Source organism: Chelonia mydas, chromosome 9 (genome assembly GCF_015237465.2).
Source record: "Chelonia mydas isolate rCheMyd1 chromosome 9, rCheMyd1.pri.v2, whole genome shotgun sequence".
NCBI lineage: Eukaryota > Metazoa > Chordata > Testudines > Cheloniidae > Chelonia > Chelonia mydas.
Genome location: NC_057855.1, coordinates 62,006,993 through 62,026,223, shown reverse-complemented (window position 1 = coordinate 62,026,223; position 19,231 = coordinate 62,006,993). Strand labels below are relative to the sequence as shown.

Below are 19,231 nucleotides of genomic sequence, written 5' to 3'. Positions count from 1 at the left end.
AACCTCACGACCCCCTGAGGGGGTCACAACCCCCAGTTTGAGAACCTCTGCCTTACAGAAACCTGAGCTCTTCATGGGGTTTAGCCTAAATCCCCTACCATCCACAAAGAAAAATCTCTGATCCAGGCTTGGAGGTACTTTAAGCCCACACTAGCTGACCTGGCTGGGTGGGATGAATTAGAACTAGGGGTACCAACCCTCCAGGGTTGTCCTGGAGTCTCCAGGAATTAAAGATTAATCTTTCAAGAAAGATTATGTCATGTGATGAAATCTCCAGGAATTTGTCCAACCAAAGTTGGCAACCCTAATTAGAACCCAGTCTCCTGTGTCACTCAGGCTGGAACCCACACACTTTGCAGTGAGGACCCAGACTAAAATCACTTGAGTGCTGGCAGTCCTCCAATGCCTTTCCACAACTCCCCGTAAAAGACAGACAAGTTCTCCCACGATTGACACAGTTGCTCAGGAAAGAGTCCTAGAGCGTCTCAGCACAAAGAACCATGGGCTATGCCCCCAGACATGCACAGACAAGTGCAGAAACAGTGAGGACACAATCACATGAGTAGGGCTTTGCTGTGGGGAGGCTTGCAACTGGGCTCAGCTAACGTGGCTGGCAATTACTGGGTCTAACTGTGCAGACAAACCTTTACTCACAATCTTGCTGCTGCAGAAACAAGCACTGCCCTCATTAGGCACCCCAAGACTTGGCAAATGTGTACCAGCACTGGGCTGTAGAGGGCATTGCTTTTAGCTGCTGCTGGTCATGGGCTCACAGCTGTGTTGCAACAACAACAACAGCCGTCTTGGCCAGCTAAGCCAAACTCTTCTTAGAGAGATGGCCCAAAGGAGAATGACAGGAAAGTGACAAAATAAGGTGGGGGAAGGAAAAAGGACACGAGAGGGTGTGACAGCAGGAACCCAGGTGTCGTTCAGGACTCAGCTGAAGCCTGGTTAGGAGGCCTTTCAGAATCAAGAGGATTAAGGTCCAAGAGTGCCGCAGTGGTTTCTGGGGTCCCAGAAGATGGTGATGGTTGCTCCTTACAGTCCACGTGTCCCCCTGGTCCACTTGAGCGACCGCCAGACAAACAGCGTCTAAAAGCTTTAAAATAAACCAATTGAAAAATAAACTGTTTGGTCAATTTCTATGATAAACATGTCTGCACTATTTCAGCTCATTGTCACGCCAGCCCATGACTTCACCAGAAGCCCTGCAGCCCCTTCACAGGTTTTGTTTCTTTGTTGTTTAGGTTAAAAAACAATCCAGCTTGTCCCAGTCTATTTGTCTTTAACTTCTGCTGCCAACAGCTGCACAGAACCGGCTGTGTTGGACTCTTGTTACCTTGGGCCCTGGAGAGACCAGGTCTCGGCTCAGCAGTGCCCATCTCCCCCTCAGCCTCACTTCACAGCTAGCACAGCCCTGTTACAAAAGCCAGAGAGGCCGATCCTCCCTCATCTCGTGGAACCCACGCCTGCTTGGAGTGGTGCTCTGTCCCCCTCTAGTGGCACCCAGCCAGGCTAGCGACTGATGAGACTGTTACAGCTTTGGCTGAGAGCCGCATGGCTTTTACCTCACGCAGCGGAGGCTCCTACGCTGAGCTTCAGAGCTCCCATGTTTGATCCTGCCTGCCGACGGCCGGGGTCTGTCAGCGTTACACTCACACCTTGTGCAACCAGTTGCACCCGTGCAAAGTGGAGATAATACTAGGGGCTTACACTTCTCAGTTTATATAGGCCAACCTCCATTCCACCTGCACAAGCCCCCTGAGTGCCACCCTCCCATCCCCCTCCATTTCAGGGACTCTCTGTCACCCCCCGCAATTTCCCCCCTGCCAGGGGTTCTATGCCCCCCATTCCCTCCTCCTCCTGCATGCCAAGCAGCTCTGTGTTTCCCTCAATCCCACTTCTTTCCATGCCCTCCATCCACATTCCCCCAATGTTTGAGGCTTGTGTGCATCCAATACCACAACTCATTTGACATCCAGTTGGCACAGGTATACATGCTGGCAGAAAGTTCCAGGCAGTGGAGAACGGGGCCCTTTCCCTCCGTCTCCCATGCAAATACAGACCACCAGCAGATTTTGTAGCGAGATTTCAATCATTTTTCCCACATTATGAAAATTTCTCAACCATGATCAAACAGCGGATGTATTTATCCAGGAGCAGCAAACTCCTCTGAGCCACACAGCACACGTAACAAAGGGCTTGTCTATATCACGAAGTTATTCCAGAATAAGGCACAGTTTGAGTTTAGAGTACTAGAGCTATCCTGGAATAACTCCCTGTGTGGATGCTCTTATTCCAGAGTAAGAGTGCCTTTTTCTGGATTAGCTTAATCCAAAAGTGGATTAAATTCAGGAATTCCCGAATAAGAGAGTGTCCACACAGGGAGTTATTCCAAAATGGTTTATTCTACTATAGTTATTCTGGTCAATTTCCCCATGTAGAAAAACCCCAAATGGCGTTAAGAAGCTAAATCGAGCCACTCATTTGTTGGAATACTTTGGCAGGCTTGGAAGTCTCTTGTAACAATGACCCTTTGTTTCCGTGCAGGCATCCCAATATCAACCCACCAAATATTTTCTGATTCTTATAAATGTCTCTCTATCAGGCCAAAAGTTATGCTGTGCAGCAGCTTTCCTTTCCAATCCCTCATCCCCATTAAAAAAAAAAAAATGGAAGGCACACCATCAACTTAGAGAGAGAGAGAGAGAGAGAGAGATCACACTCTGCTGGAAGTTGTGGTTGGGGGGGTTGTTTTTTTCTAAACGTACTATTGTCAAAGTAACGATTAAAAAGTCATAGCAAAATCATTTCTCTGTTTCCAGTGTGTTTTCTTTGTGTAACTGTCAGAACTCTTCATCTAGCCAGGTTTCACCCTTTTCCTGTATAGTCAGCAGTTTGCACTTCTGGTCATTGCTGTCGGTATGTCACAATGGAAAATATATACATGCACGCGCATACACACAGGAAAATGTGATTGTAAAAGAAAAGAAGAAGATTGGCAGGGGACTCAGAGCAAAAGTAGGCACTTTGAACTCATCTTTTGGGATGTAGTAGATTCCAAATGGACAGTTTTCCTTGGAAGAACATCTGATTTAATAATAAGGGGGAAAAAAACCACACACACACAAAATGGAGTTACCAAAAAACACAAGCCCCCAAAGCAAGCAAAGGGATTATTTTAGGATATTTAAATACAGCTTACCAGAGTCTCCACAGAAACACTGTGTTGGACACCTGAGATGTTTCCTTGAAACATATAAAACAGCAACTAAAAAACCAAAACAAAAAGTAGTTGTAATTTTCCTGAAAGTTGACACTTGATACTTCAGGTCAGCACAGCCCAGAAAACGCCAGGTTCCTCTTTCTGTTGCAATTAGAAGTGGTGAGTGTGGAAAGCGGAGAAACTATATAAGTAAAGGACTTAAAAGCAATCACTCTCTTACGCTTGCAAAAAAGGGGATTTGATTGATTTGTTGTGTGTCTTGTTTTCCCTCATGAACATGTCAATGGTGAAACTTTCCCATCACTTTGCAGCAGCCACCTCCTGACTGGACCTGCAAGCCTTTTTAAGGCTCAAAACTCAGTAGAAATACTACAGCCCTGATGCGTAGAGAGCCAGCAGCTGAGAAAGTGCACATGGACACTCCCCATGCCACAGAGCCACGCAGCAGCTCTGAGCACAGCACCACAGAGAGGGCAAACAAGTGGCAGCAGGGCTCTGTGGATTAAAGCAATGGTTAGCATTGAAAGCGCAGATCACAGAAAATGCTAGGAGTCTCCCTGACAGTCCCAGAGTTGCCAGCTCTTGTGATTTCATGGTCACTCTTATGATATTATTGTTTTCCTTAGAGCCCAGCTTCTGGAGCTGAGAATCTCAGCTTTCATCTCTCTCTCTCTCTCACACACACACACACACGTTTCTGTGCCTCTGGTTACAGAGAAAAGCCAGAAAACAGGATACAAAACTAAGGCTCATAACAAGAAATTAAAAACAATAATAATCAAAAGAACCCCTCATTCACATTTATTATTGTTTAAAACTCTTTATTTTTTGGTCCTCACTCTTGGGTTTTGAACTCTTGGGGCTGGTAATACCACAATCTGCCTTCCATCTGGGAAAGCAGCTCCACTTCAACGGGGCTGCTCTTGCATAAGACAGCATACCGTGGGTGGCTCTAGAGAGTTCCCTCGTGGTCTCTGGTTTGGGGCATGGAAAACATAACAGCTGGGAATGTGCATAGCCAAGATGCACGGTACTTCCGCTTCAATTAAATCCCATTGGACACATTCTGCAGTACTCACCCCTGCTAACTCCTGGGCAAAACTCCCAATGAAGGCCCACAAGTAAAGATTGCCGGATTAGGTCCCATGACCCCAAATTCTCTCTCCCTGATCTGGGCACACAGAGGACCTACTGTGTGATACCGCCCACCCTCAGCTCTGACTCACAGAGGCCTCTCCGTGGGTCCAGCATCCACAATGGGAGGGGGAGAGACTGGGCCAGCCAATGTGGGCACACAACAGCCCTCCTTCAGAGGATGAACAGAGGGGATCAGAGAGTCCAGGGGCTTTTTCCTAGAGACCGTCCACCCAGCTCTTCTATGTGGCTGCTGCAGATTCCCCAGACACAGGGGCTGCAGTTGTACCTGTCCATTATTCAGGGAGTGCAAGTGACGGTGAGGGGAGGCAGCTGGTGCCCTGCCCACACACCCCCATGACAGGGGTTAGGCACTATCTAGCCCTCAAAGATCATCATGCTTTTGCTGCAAAGATCTGGCCATAAGTGGAGTCAGTGGCAAAGTCCCGTCAATTTCAGCTGGTGCCCGGGTTTGGCCTTAAGCCTCAACATGTACGAATATGTAACAATCAGAACTGATACGTGCAGCTGTGACAGCCATGTTTCTGTGTGTGAGATTTGGCAGTGTAAAGACGACTTGCATTTATTTCTGAGTCACTTATCCCATCTCTATTTGGCAAGCCTCCCGGAATTGATCTGCCATGTGAACTGCCAGTGGCACAATCGCAAAGAGGAAGCCACAAAAAAAGAAAAAACGTATTACTTACCTAGTACAAAAACGACAATCACCACAACGACTCCCACAACTACATTTGAATTATCTGTGAAAAATATATTGCAAGATCAGCCTCACTTGGGACATGGCCAGTAGAAAGTATCTTCTTCCCTACCTCCAGCCCCCAATCCCGAGCAAATCTTTGCGACCTGACTCTTAGAGATTTCAATATTAAATGTTGGTCTATAAAGGGTTTTGGAAACTAGAGTTGCAACCAGCCTCTCACACACCCAGAAGTCCAGCTGCTCCCATCACTCAACCCTCCATGTTGAGATGACCTGCTGTTCTGGGGCTGTCTGGCTGTCCCAGACACTTGATTAGACCAAAGTTTTGAATTCATTTCAGTAGAACCACTCGGGAGAGTTACTAGCCATCCACCTCCCATCAGGGTTCCTCCAGTGCTTCCTCAACCACTGCTTCCCACCACCCCTCCTTACTGCTAAAGCCAGGCCCAGCTGCTAGTCTTGTGCTGGGTCCTTCTGGGTGTCCACACTCACCAGCCCACATCTCCTGCCCCCACCTCCTCCTTCTGCCACCACACTTCAACTTGTACTCCAGAGTCCTTGAAAGAAGAGGTGTCAGCAGCTGACAAAAAGGCAACACATGAAGCCCAGTATAGAAGACGCTGTTGTGGTCAGCTTTGATCAGTAACGTAGAAAGCAAATGAACCCAAGAGGAAGCTGGAAGGCAGTGGTGACTGATGGGGACAGGCCACATGTCCATCCCCCTAAATGTTACCTTCCCTAACCACACCCCATTCACAATGTCTCCTGGCTTGCCCTTCACTCACTTCTAAAAGCTCCTCTCAATTACCAAACTCTCTAGCTCAGCATGTGCTTGTCCCTCTCCAGCCTTTTGGCTTGTCATTCCCAGAAAAACATCCCAGATCTGAAACCCCTGCTTGATCTGGGAATTAACGTACATGGAGGAGAAAAGCTGTGTATATGTTATGAACTGATTATTTCATCAAGACCCTACAGTGAAAGTTCAATAGCCATAAAAACATACAAAAACCAGAACTTGAGACACCCAGGCTTAATTATGACTCCTCCCACCCACTCCCAAAAACCCACATATGGCCAAATCATTCAAGAAATAAAATAAGCCAAGTAATGCACCAAAACACTTGGGGGTGGTATTTTTGTTATTTTTTTTTCCAAATGTGGGTGCCAAGAGTTAAATTTAGGCACCTAAATCCTGTAGTAATTTCATTAGTAAGAAACCATGAACAAAGTATTGCAAAGTGGTTTAATCAGACAAAAGCCTCAAGCACAAAGTCTGGGATGGGTCTCAAGTTCTCTCAGATTCTGGGTATATTTAGATTTGGACAGGTTGGTTCAGGCTTATTTAAATACATCCTCATTACTTCTGAGTGCAAATATATCACCTAAGCACAGATACTTGGTTTAGGTGTTAGATTATTTCAGGGTGCATCTACATCTACATCTCTTTAAATTAATGTCCACAAGTGAAGATAACCCACTTAAAATAAAAGAGGCACTTAGGCATGTTCTTATCTTCAAAATGCGAGTAATCCCATTGTCAGACTACTCAAATGCTTAAAGTTAGGTACGTGCTTAAGTGCTTTGCTGAGTGTTTTGATAATTCAGGGCCATATTTAGGACCACAATAAGTGTTATGCTCTGAAGCACTGAATTACATGTATGTGCAATTGTGCATCAATAGATAAACAATAGAGCAGATTGGTGGAAAAAAATCCTGCAGAAAATTTTGACTTTTCCTCAAAACAACACACATGTGCACATACGCGTGCGCGCGCACACACACCCCTTCTAAACTTTTCAGGTTGTCTTGTGGGGGTTGGGGGGAATTGAAAATTTTTGCTTAAAAATTTTTATTTAGCCTAAAAAGACTCGATTGTAAGTTTTCAACCAGCACTAGTGCACAGCTCCAACATATCCACAATGCAATGGCTGGAAGTTGAAGCTAGACAAATTCAGACTGGACATAAAGGTGTAAATTTTTAATGGTGAGAGAGTAATTAACCACTGGAACACTATACCAAAAGCCGTGGTGGATTCTCCATCACTGACAATCTTTAAATCAAGACTGGATGTTTCTCTGAAAGATCTGCTCTAGGAATTGTTGTGCGGGAAGTTCCCTGGCCTATATTACACAGGAGGTCAGACTAGATGATCACAATGGTCCCTTCTGACCTGGAATCTATCAATCTTCTTGAAAATGTAACCAAGTGTTATTCAACAACCTCTGATCATTTTCCTCCTCCTCCTCCTCTTCACCACCGCTCCCCACCCCACCCAGAAATACCATTGGGGTCATTTGTTACTGGAATTTGATTTGATTGGCAATTCTGTTTCTTGCATTAAAATTAAATGCCCACTTACTCTGGATGTCTAGTTTCAGGGAGGTTTCATTCCAGCTGACTTGATTGCTGACTTCGCAGGTGTACACCCCATTGTCAGACAGTGTTGTGTTCAGTATACGTAACATGCTGTCATTCTGAAAGAGCAGGAAGCGACTGTCTTCAGGGAGATGCTTGCCATCCTTCTTCCACTGATAGGAATCAACTTTCCCTACTGGAACCTTACAGACAAATTCGGTGGTGGAGCCCACCAAGGAAGAGCTGCTCCAGAGCTCTGGCTGAGACAAGGGCTCTGGGCGAGAGGAAACATTAACATTTCCAAATAAGGCCTTTGTTTTTAAGGGTTTATTAATTTCACTGGGGGTGGGGGGTGTTTTTAGCAATTTGAGTTTTATATAAAATTGGGGGGGTGGGAGTTGGTCTCTGTACATACTGTAATGAGTGCTCTCTTTGTAATGTCCCCTAGTGCGTTTTAACCAGGGGCACCGGAACGGGGGGGCCAGAGGGGGTATGCACTGGGCCAGGCACTGTACAAACACAGAACTAAAAGACTGTTCCTGACAAAGAGTTTATAATCTCACTCCTAGTTTCCAACCAAAGCAGATTTATGCACCTGTAAAAATAAATTACTTCTGTATTTGCAGGAAGGAAGCACAGTAGCTTTATGCAATACCACTCAGCTTCAAAAACCAAGGGAGAATTAAAAAAGTACTTGTCTCTCATGTCATTAAAAATTAGTGCAACATTTCTGCCAAAAATTCCACCCCCAAATCACAACACCACTTTGCAAAACTGGGCAAGCACAGCACAGTTTAAAAACAAAGTTTCAGGAAATAAAAACCCTTCAATATTTATAAAAAAAAATATTTTTAAATCAAAAGCTTAGCAGTGCAAACAAAAAAACTCCTGTCTCTAAAGCTAAATCTGATCGGTGTAGAGCATTATGAAATAAGCCATTGTGCAACAAGACAAGTCATGGTGTTTGGAGGGAAATTCCCCATCATAATCAGAAGGGTAACTTCCCATTCATGCTCCACCTATAGGACACTTCCTGATTGCCACATCCAATGGTCTTGATAACTTTCTCCACGTCTATACGAATTCTTATTCAACCCTTGAATTAGATAAGAATGCACAACATAGCCCATGGAAAAAACATCAGTACAGCTCTGTAACTCTACATTCCACTTGCCCATGGTGCACCTATAGACATGCACAGTTCTGTAGCACTTACCAATAACCTCGAGCTGGAACCAATTAGTTTCGTGGGAGCTTGTTCTAAATCTGTACAGTCCTCCATCTCCCAACTGCAATTTTATTTGGAGACTCCAATTGGTTTTGCTGAACTCAACGTTCCCATTATATGAAGGATGCAAATCAACTTTTGATTGGTCCTTAAAATATACTAAGATGGACAGAACTGTGGAGGAGACATTTTTATAATCCCAGCGTACAATCCCAGTGCTAAAATTCAGGCCTGGTGGAGAGAACACCACAGTGCAGCCTACAGCACAGATTAGCCTGTCTGATGTTGGTGTAAGATTAGCAGAGTAACATGGAGAAAGAGTCCGTGCTGAAAGACAAGAACACAGGATATTTCAGGTTAATTATTGTTCTGCATGATCCTTCATGTGGCGAAAGCTGGGGATCTAACAGCTCTGACCACAGAAAGTGTCCCCCAGCTCAGTTGCACTGTGAGTCATGCCAAGACTAGAGTGAACTGGAGCTCTGTGAACAACAGGTTGGGTTTTTTTGAATCACTGGCAATCAGGAAATAAAAATTCATTTTGGTTTAAGCCAAACACAACAACATTTTTCAAAACATTTGGTAAATCAAAAAAATTTGAAATATTATTTTAATTCCAACCATTTTGATTTTCTTTTGGGGGCTGGGGGAGAGAATTAAGTTATACATGGCTAGATCCCATTCATATGAAGAAACTCACATGGGGCCAGGAAAATCCAAAGTTCCTTCTTCTGAATCATTCCATTTTTTCTGATGAAGAAACCAGGATAAAAGAGTGTCATGCAAGTCATCATTAGAAGATACTTGAAAAATGGGTGCACTCGACAGCAGTGTCTTTCTTTGGTTTTAAAAGGCCTAGTGCTAGTTACTGCTTGGGTAAGTGCTCTCCAAAAAAAAAAAAAAGGGGGGGGGGTCTGGAATGTGTGCTTTGTGCCCCCCTTACAGGCGACAAGGAGGATTAGTAAGTGTAGACTCTCCCTTAGCTTGAGAGGTGTCCGTAATACTATTGGATGTATGGCCCAGAGGCTCAGCTGATGTAAATCGGCATCTGGCTGCACATAGTTTATCAGTTGAGGTGCATTGTTGAACTGATCCTCAGCACACGGTTATTTGGATACCTTCCTGGACAGTGCAGTGCAAATGCATTAACACGAAGGATTTTTTCTTTTTTAAATACCTTCCCTAAAAGTCAGGAAATTCCATTGTTACAATGTCCATAACCATGGAACTCAGCCACATTACACAAACATGATACATAGCCATTAAACAGCATTGGGCAATAATGAACTACGACTACATGGGCCCCCATTCTGCCTTCAGCTACATCTCTGCAACCCCCCCATTGGCTTCACTAAAATAAACCATGGTTGTTCGTATCTGAGAGCAGAATTTGACCTGCCATCTGCAAAAGGATCCCTTCAGCATTGCTGTGGGAACCATGACCTACGTTTTCAAGTTACTAGTGATTTTGGGTGCTGGCCAAGCACCCAAGGTCAGAGACACCTAAAAATATTAGTTGATTTTGGAGATTTATCTTTTAGAATTTCCTGACTGTGGTGCTTATATTCTCAACCCGAACACTGCAATGAACAAGAACTGTGATGTGGCATTTTGCAGTAGTTTTCAAGCACTGCTACGTATTCTTGTCTATGTGCATGCGGACAGCTTGAATTAGTTTTTACCTGTAACGTGTGTGAAGTTTACTGCTGGAATTTCATGGACCCAGATCAACACCATGAGGAGAAAACAAACCAGCAGCTATGAGGAAGAAACAAAGTTGTTTTAGTGAAAAATTAGTAAAATATTTAAAGGCTTGTATGTAGAACCAGATATTTACACAGTGCTGCCTGAAGATTAAGATAAACTACTTGCTCCATGAAAACAGAAAACTCCAAAAGTCTGCAAAGCCCTTCTATAATGTCATTGTCAGAGTAATGTGTGAATGCAGTATGTCAAAATGATAGCTATAATATGTATCATACTTGTGCATATACAAATTCATTGGCTAGGCAAACTTACAAACTAAGGTGAAAATGGCGTTATATCTAAACCCACAATCCTGCAAAAACAGTTAGGCATGTGCTTAGCTATATGAATGGAGTAATCCCACTGAAGCAAATAGGAGCACTTGCAGCATGTAAAGTTAAGCGGGTTGATCCCAGGGGGGTTCATTGCAGGATTGGTGCACTTTGGTCCCTCCTCTCCTCTACCTATGGCACACAATAGCTGAGTGTCCCTGGGTCTAATTACCACTGTTGGGTTTGATAAGGGATAGTATCAATGAGGTGGGTGGTGCTGGTGACCCCTTCTGGCCTTAAACCAATGTTTCCCGAACTGTGGGTCACAACCCCACATGGGGTCATAGCACCAGCAAATGGGGTTGCGGCTGGGCAGAGGATACTACGCAGCATGATCGCTCACGTACAGTGCGTGCGAGGCCATGATGCACAGAAGATGCGATTTTGCTCTACAAAATGGCATCCTCCATGATGTCTGTGGTCCTGGGAGGAAATAATTAATTAAAATGGGGTCACGGCAAAAAGTTCGGCAACCCCTGCCTTAAACTCTATGATTAAGGTCTAAATAATTTTTCACTCTACATCCCTCCCTCAAAACTAATCAAAGAGAACCAATTTCCAGGCCCATCAGGATGGCTCACTTTTGGCATGGCTAGGCCAAGATGCTTTGGATATTGTATGAGGCAAGGAAGAGAGACGTTTCAGACAGAAGCGCCACCGTGCTTTTGCGCCCCCCGTCTCTTCAGACTAATGAGTAAAATTTGCCCCGAGCTTTGAAAAAGTAAGTTCTACCGTGGACTAAGATGTGGCATGTGACATTTCCAGTGGACCAGTTTGATTTTGGAGAAATTAGGCTAGGGAAGTATGCATGCACATAAAGACTTTTCTTATAACAGGAATCTAATGCCCACCTTAACCACAGAGAGAGGACATCTCTCCATAACACAATGACAGACTGTTTGCACATTTAAAATACCATATTATGCAAAGTGTAATTTCTTATTTATTTTAATGCTTGCACAACAGTTTATTTTTCTCTTTAAAACCAGGAATTTTAGCCAGGCCTCAGGCTGATTGCAGAGGCCACACTGAGCCTACCATTTGAGTGTGCGTGCAAGTGCATTTCTTTGCACCTTACATTCGCATGGCTCACACACAGTTAGAAACCTAACCATGTGACTCACTGATACAAATAGACAGACTTTAAGGGCAAAACTCTGTCCTGAAATAGCCACAAAAAACCTTTGATTGCAGCACAAATAAATATGCCTGAAGTTTTGTACCATCCACTTTTTAAAAAAAGCTTGCAACACTCATTTCCTGCTTTCAAAGCACTTCACTTTTTAAACTTTGGGCCAAATCCTGCAAACACCTGAATACATAAATACATAGTTAATTTTACTCACATAAGTAAAAGTGCTTAAATGTTTGCAGCCATTCTTAAATATGAAGTGTGGGTACAAGGGTTGCAGTTTTACTAAATCCGGCAAGCACTTATTTACATGCTTAACTTTATGCGTGCAGGAAATGCCAGCTACACAGGCAGGATCTGGCCCTAAAGTTCCACAAAGAAGTATTTTGGGAAAAAAAAAAAAATCAGAAAATGAGAAGACAGTAAGAGGATGTTGTAATTATTATAGCTTCAAGACATGCCTGCACAGGTGAAGAGTGGCCGCTAGCAGAACTCATTTTCAAAGCACATTGCATGATTTATTTGCTCTGTAATTGGCACCCACCCAACCTTCAGGATGCCGAAAATGCCATTCCATTCTGAAACCTGCTTATTTCTGGTGTGATATGAGAGGAGTTCTGTGCTGTTCCCAGCCTCAGACTTTGGGGCATGGACTTTGTGTATAAACAGAGGCAGGGTGATTAAGATAACAAAAAGGTCTTATTAAATTAAATTAGGATCCTTAGATGATCTTGAAAGCATTGCCAGGCACTCCAGTTACAAGATAGGAAACAAAGGGTAGGAATAAATGGTGAGAATGGAGAGAGGTAAATAGTGGTGTCCCCCAAGGGTCTGTACTGGGACCAGTCCTATTCAACATATTCATAAGTGATCTGGAGAAAAGGGTAAACAGTGAGGTGGCAAAATTTGGAGAGGATACAAAATTACTCAAGATAGTTAAATCCAAAGTTGACTGTAAAAAGTTACAAAGAAACCTCACAAAACTGGGTGACTGGGCAACACAATGGCAGGTGAAATTCAATGTTGATAAATGCAAAATAATGCACATGGCAAAACATAATCCCAACTATACATACAAAATAATGGGGTCTAAATTAGCTATTACCCATCAAGAAAGAGATTTGGGAGTCATTGTGGATAGTTCTCTGAAAACATCTGCTCAATGTGAAGTGGCAGTCAAAAAAGCTAACAGAATACTGGGAATCAGTAGGAAAGGGATAGATAATTTGACAGAAAATACCATATTGCCTCTATATAAATCCATGGTATGCCCACATCTTGAATATTGAGTGCAGATTTGGTTGCCCCATCTCAAAAAAGATAGATTGAATTGGAAAATGTACAGAGAAGGGCAACAGAAATTATTAGGGGTATGGAACAGCTTCCGTACGAGGAGAGATTAAAAAGACTGGGACTTTTCAACTTGGACAAGAGATGACTAAGGGGGTATATGATGGAGGTCCATAAAATCATGACTGGTGTGGAAAAATTGAATAAGGAAGTGTTATTTATTCCTTCACATAACACAAGAACTGGGGGGGGGGGGGGAGGAGGGGGTCACCCAATGAAATTAATAGACAGCAGATTTAAAACAAACAAAAGAAAGTATTTCTTCACAGTCAACCTGTGGAACTCTTTGCCAGAGGATGTTGTGAAGGCCAAAACTATAACAGGGTTCCAATAAGAACTAGATAAGTTCATGGAGAATAGATCCATCAATGGCTATATTAGGCAGGGTGGGCAGGGATTCAACACCATGTTCTGCATGTTCCTAACCTCTGTTTGCCAGAAGCTGGGAGTGGGTGACAGGGGATGGATCACGTGAGGATTCCCTGTTCTGTTCATTCCCTCTGAAGCATCTGGTATTGGCCACGGTTGGAAAACAGGATACTGGGGTAGATGGACCATTGATCTTACCCAGTATGGCCATTCTGATGTTCTTATATAAAACCCAGATGTATTTGCCCCCTGCTGTAACCCACCAGATCCCACCCCCCTCCAAGAGCTGAGATCGGACCAGGGTAAAACCTTCGAACTGAGCAGCAAGTGGGACGCCAGCAACCACTTCCTCGCCTGGGGCGGCTTCACCCATTTCGCCGCCTGGCGGTTCATCCGCCGTGCTCGGCTCAACTGCGTCCCGCTCAAAGGAGCCGTCCGCCACGGGTACCGAGACAAGCGTTGCAGGAAGTGCAGCTACTCCAACGAGACCCTGCCCCACGTCCTGTGCAGCTGCAAGCCCCACTCCTTTTACCCCCAGTCGGGGAGACTGCAGATTATGTATTCCTTACGCCACCCGCTCCTAAACCGAATTTCGCACCCCTTGATAATCTGTACCTTATTCCCTGATAACCAGAAACTTCTATGCTTAAACTCTGTCCCGTTTTCTTTTTACTTCAACATCATCTTAATCAAATTATTAAATCTAACCAGTGTCCCTTCAGTGACTTGCCGCAAGATGTCAGAACATGTTAGAATTAGAGCTGAGTGGGTCTAATATTCATTTAATTTTCTTTTTTTGTATAGGAATTAGATGCAGTGTTCCTGTCAGCTAATTGCTAAATTATCTGGCAAAAAAATAGAGTTTTCAAGTGCCTAACTACCCCCTGGAATCATGGCTCAATTCCCTCCCCTCTCTGAGATGATTTATTTCTCCCCTAACTACTCCACTCGGAGACTGCCATGGCCTCAGCAGGAACCGGTGGGAGGTTACAGTTTACCCACCTTCGAGCCAGGAACTGCTATTCCCCCCTAGGGAGGGAGACGCTCCTCCTGGAAAGTCACAGCCCGGGAACGCAAGGGCTGGGGGAAGGGCAGCGGACCAGAGACCAGGTTTTGCTTCGCAGCTACTTCTCTCGGCCGTGGTCACCGCACGCGCTGCGCCCCGGATCCCCGCCCGCGAGGGCTCAGCCCGGCAGGGGATTCAGAGCGCTAGCGATCGGCCCTGCCCCAGCTCCGCGCTGACCAGCGGAGACTCGCAGCCAGCCCCGGGGCCGGGCGCGGGGAGGGGGTCTCACCGGAGCTCTGGAACGCTCCATGCTGCCCGACCTCGCCGGGCTCAGCTCCCCGGCGCTCCCGCCGCCGCCGCCGCCAAGCGCGATCGGCTGCTCCCCAGCTCGCACCTCCCAGGTGCAGCCGCCTACGAACTTCCTCCAGTCCTGAGCAGAACCTGCCCTGCTCCGGTGGAGTCCAGAGCCAAGCCGCGGTACCTCCCTGAACTCCGAGCTCGCCCGAGGAAGCAGCGAAGTAAATACTGGCTTATTGTCTCCCCGCCCCCACAATAAATCGGTGAGGCTGAGGTCATGAGGCCAGCCCCACCCATGCCTTCCACCCAGCAACAAGGGCCTTGGAGGCCGTGGGAATTATCCCTGGTCTGACTGCTGGTCACGCTGCCCTAATTTTAGGATTGCCACCTTTGAGGTACAAAAACCAGGGCATCTGGTATGATCCTCAATCCCTAAAACCGGACAGCTGACCATGGTACTAAGTGTAAGCGGGGGAATGGTCCCTTACTGTGGGGAACTTTCCTGGCTTCTGCACTACCCTGGTGCAGTGGGCTAGCAAAAGGATCGGAGTCCTCGCTCCCACTTCCTTTACCCAGTGGCCTCCCTGCCCTTGAGGACTCCCCTTCCACTCTCCTGTCTGGCAGAGTCCTCCTAACCCCAACAAGGCTGGGCCCAGGATTCCTGGGGGGCTTGACCCCCAACCCTGCTGCGGTCACCTAGGACAGGGGCTAGGGTGTCCCCACTCCAGGGTACTCTCTCTGCCCTGGGCACGTCTCTGACCCACTGACCATTACATACAAGTTAATGCAAATACAAGTTGTTTAATTAACAATTCATTTAAAAAAAAGAATAAGGAAAAATGAGAAAGGTTAAAGGAAACACTTCACCCCGCTCTGTGGCAGGGAACATCACAAACAGTGTCTTTGGAATGTCAGGGCAGTTCACAGTCTGTTCCTTGTAGATCCCAGGCTGCCTTCTCAGGCCCTGGCTGTGCTGCAGGGATGCTGTGGGTTGGACACTTCCAATGGCGGTGGCCACACACCTCCGGGCTTTGGGTGGTGGGACACTTCTTCCCAGCATCAGCCCTCCTGTCGGGTTAAGATCCCCCTCCCAGTCTAGCCTGCAAGGACCCTTGGCTGGGGGTGTCTTTCTGCGCTGGACCCTTTGCCCAGGGTCCCCCTTGGCTGGCCACTGTTGCTCACCACACCTGGCTCTGTGCCTGCAGCTCTGCTCCCAGCACAGGATCTGCTCTCCATGGGCTGTGTCTCTGGCTCTGTGGCTGCAGCTCTGCTCCCAGCACAGGGTCTGCTCTCTCCCTGGGCTGCTTCTGTGACTCTGCTCCCAACTCTGACCTGCTTCCTGGGCTGATATTCTGGCCCCTCTGGATCTGGCCTGGCTCTGCTCCCCAGCTCATCTTGGGCCCCTGCTTTCTCCTTAGCTCAGCCCCACTCTGTCTGAGCGAGACAATTCCACTCACATGGAGGATGGGACCCACACTGGCCTCCTAATTAGCCTGCCAGCCCTGTCAATCAGGATGACCTGGAGCATTGGCCTCTCCCCATTGTTCCTGGGGACTGTCAGTCTCAGGTTCCTGATTTCCCATCAACTCTTCCCCTTTCTTTTGGTACTGGGAGCTAGCAACCAAAACCCCCGCACTGAGTTTTAGTAAGGGGACAACAGTCCCCTTACATAAGCATCCTGACAGATTTCCCTCCCCATTCCCCCAAAAGGGAAAACACCTTGAGAACAATGGTACAACCAGCAGTATTCCCAGCAGTTGCCAATTTGGATGCAGAAAGAGAACAGGTAGACAACTTAGCTAGTATGGGGCCTGATCCAAATCCCATTGAAATAATGGGAATCTTTCAGTTGATTTCAATGGGCTTTTGACTATGTTGAAGTACTGCAGAAAGGGATCTGGGGGTCATAGTAGATCACAAGTTAAGTATGAATCAACAGTGTAACACTATTGCAAAAAAAAAAAATGAAAACATCCTTCTGGGATGTATTAGCAGGAGTGTTGTAAGCAAGACATGAGAAGTAATTCTTCCACTCTACTCCGTGCTGATTAGGCCTAAACTGGAGTATTGTGTCCAGTTCTCGGCGCCACATTTCAGGCAAGATGTGGACAAACTGAAGAAAGAGAAGAGCAACAAAAAAGGACTGGAAAACGTGACTTATGAGGGAAGATTGAAAAAATTGGGTTTGTTTAGTCTGGAGAAGAGAAGACAGAGGGGACATGATAATTTTCAAGTACATAAAAGGTTGTTACAAGGAAGAGGGAGAAAAATTGTTCTCCTTAACCTCTGAGGATAGGACAAGAAGCAATGGGCTTAAATTTCAGCAAGGGGCAGTTTAGGTTGGACCCAGGAAAAAATTCTTAACTGTCAGTACAGTTAAGCACTGGAACAAACTGACTAGGGAGGTTGTGGAATCTCCATCATTGGAGATGTTTAAGAGCAGGTTAGACAAACACCTGTAAGGGATGGTCTAGATAGGTCTAGATGGTCTAGTCCTGCTTTGAGTGTGGGGGACTGGACTAGATGACGTCTTGAGGTCCCTTCCAGTCCTATGATTCTATGATGTTAGGACCCCTTTCTTGACTGCAACAGAAGATTTTTCCAACAAGCAGGAATAGCTGAACATTACACAAATTAAACATCTGTATGGGCAGTTCTTAGACTATAGAGGATCTGGAGAGGAATCATTAAAAGCTTCTTGCAGGTGCACAAGACAAACTTCACAAAGAAATGGCTGTTACAAAGGACGATTCTGATGGCCACTCAATACCAAGAGGTGGCAACTGTGAGAATGTCTCGAGTCCATGTTATTCTAATGGTTCATCGAAGAATGAATTTGTATCCTAAGGTCCTGCAAGCATATATGGACACATTTAGCTTAGCCATTTGCAAGTTGACTTCAATGGGGCCATTCACATAACTAAGCCTTTGTGGGATCAGAGCCTACATAACAAACATTTATTATCCATGAAAAAATGGATCCATTTTTGTGCCTTTAAAATCCCAAGTTCTGTAAAAGTTCCTATGAATCAAACTATTACATGGATTCTTTCAATATTTCATGTTCAATAATACTGTTAATGAAATTGACCAAAGCCACAGTCTTATTAATGGAAGAAATTGATAACATGTTTTTTTTTCTTTGAAAAAAGGTATTGTTTAATATTTCTTTAAATAGAAATAGAAAGCGTCTGAGTTGTGACACTAGCAGAAAGGAGGTTAATAGATGTTCACCTCCTGGAACAGGTTTTAATAAATAACTATGAATTGTTAGACAATGTAGCCCTAACATCAAATATAGAATCACAAAATTCCTCTGACACATTAGAAGCTATCATAAAAATAAAGGGAATGGTAACCACCTTTCTGTATACAGTGCTATAAAATCCCTCCTAGCCAGATGCAAAACCCTTTCACCTGTTAAGGGCTAAGAAGCTAAGATAATCTCGCTGGCACCTGACCAAAATGACCAATGAGGAGACAAGATACTTTCAAATCTGGAGTAGGGGAGAAACAAAGGGTCTGTCTGTCTGTGTGATGCTTTTGCCAGGAACAGATCAGGAATGCAGTCTCAGAAAGTCTATTAAGTTAGTAAGTAATCTAGCTAGAAATGTGTTAGATTTCCTTTTGTTTAATGGCTGGTAAAATAAGCTGTGCTGAATGGAATGTATATTCCTGCTTTTGTGTCTTTTTGTAACTTAAGGTTTTGCCTAGATGGATTCTCTATGTTTTGAATCTGATTACCCTGTAAGGTATTTATCATCCTGATTTTACAAAGGTGATTCTTTTATCTTTTCTTTAATTAAAATTCTTCTTTTAAGAACCTGATTGCTTTTTCATTGTTCTTAAGATCCAAGGGTTTGGGTCTGTGTTCACCTGTACAAATTGGTGAGGATTTTTATCAAGCCTTCCCCAAGAAAGGGGATGTAGGGATTGGGGGGATATTTTGGGGGAAGACGTCTCCAAGTGGGCTCTTTCCCTGTTCTTTGTTAACACGCTTGGTGGTGGCAGCATAGGGTTCAAGGACAAGGCAAAGTTTGTACCTTGGGGAAGTTTTTAACCTAAGCTGCTAAGAATAAGCTTAGGGGATCTTTCATGCAGGTCCCCACATCTGTACCCTAGAGTTCAGAGTGGGGAAGGAATCTTGACAGAAGCTTTGAAAAAACCCCACACAAAATGCATTTATGGAAAGATTGCAATTTAAATTTTCTTAACTAGAGCCCAAGGCTTTGTTCCCAGCTCTGTCTCTCACTTTTTACATGGTCCGTGGCAGGTCTTCTAAATTCTGGCCAAAATTTTCACACTAGAAAATGCCTGAATTAGGCCACGAAATA

The 19,231-nt window shown here is 45.0% G+C and overlaps 1 protein-coding gene across 1 annotated transcript in view; it reads right to left on the bottom strand.

The window, feature by feature from the left end:
- LOC114020397 (hepatocyte cell adhesion molecule) overlaps positions 1-15,133 on the bottom strand; it is a 36,657-nt gene extending 21,524 nt beyond the window's left edge. The window contains exons 1-6 of the mRNA XM_043522088.1: positions 14,890-15,133; positions 10,348-10,423; positions 8,654-8,992; positions 7,442-7,711; positions 5,068-5,121; positions 3,206-3,271 (exon numbers count right to left, since the gene is read on the bottom strand). Coding sequence (XP_043378023.1) covers positions 3,206-3,271; positions 5,068-5,121; positions 7,442-7,711; positions 8,654-8,992; positions 10,348-10,423; positions 14,890-14,910 — 826 coding nt within the window. The 5' untranslated portion in view covers positions 14,911-15,133. The remainder of the gene's footprint in view (positions 1-3,205; positions 3,272-5,067; positions 5,122-7,441; positions 7,712-8,653; positions 8,993-10,347; positions 10,424-14,889) is intronic.
- Positions 15,134-19,231: the final 4,098 nt, after the last annotated feature.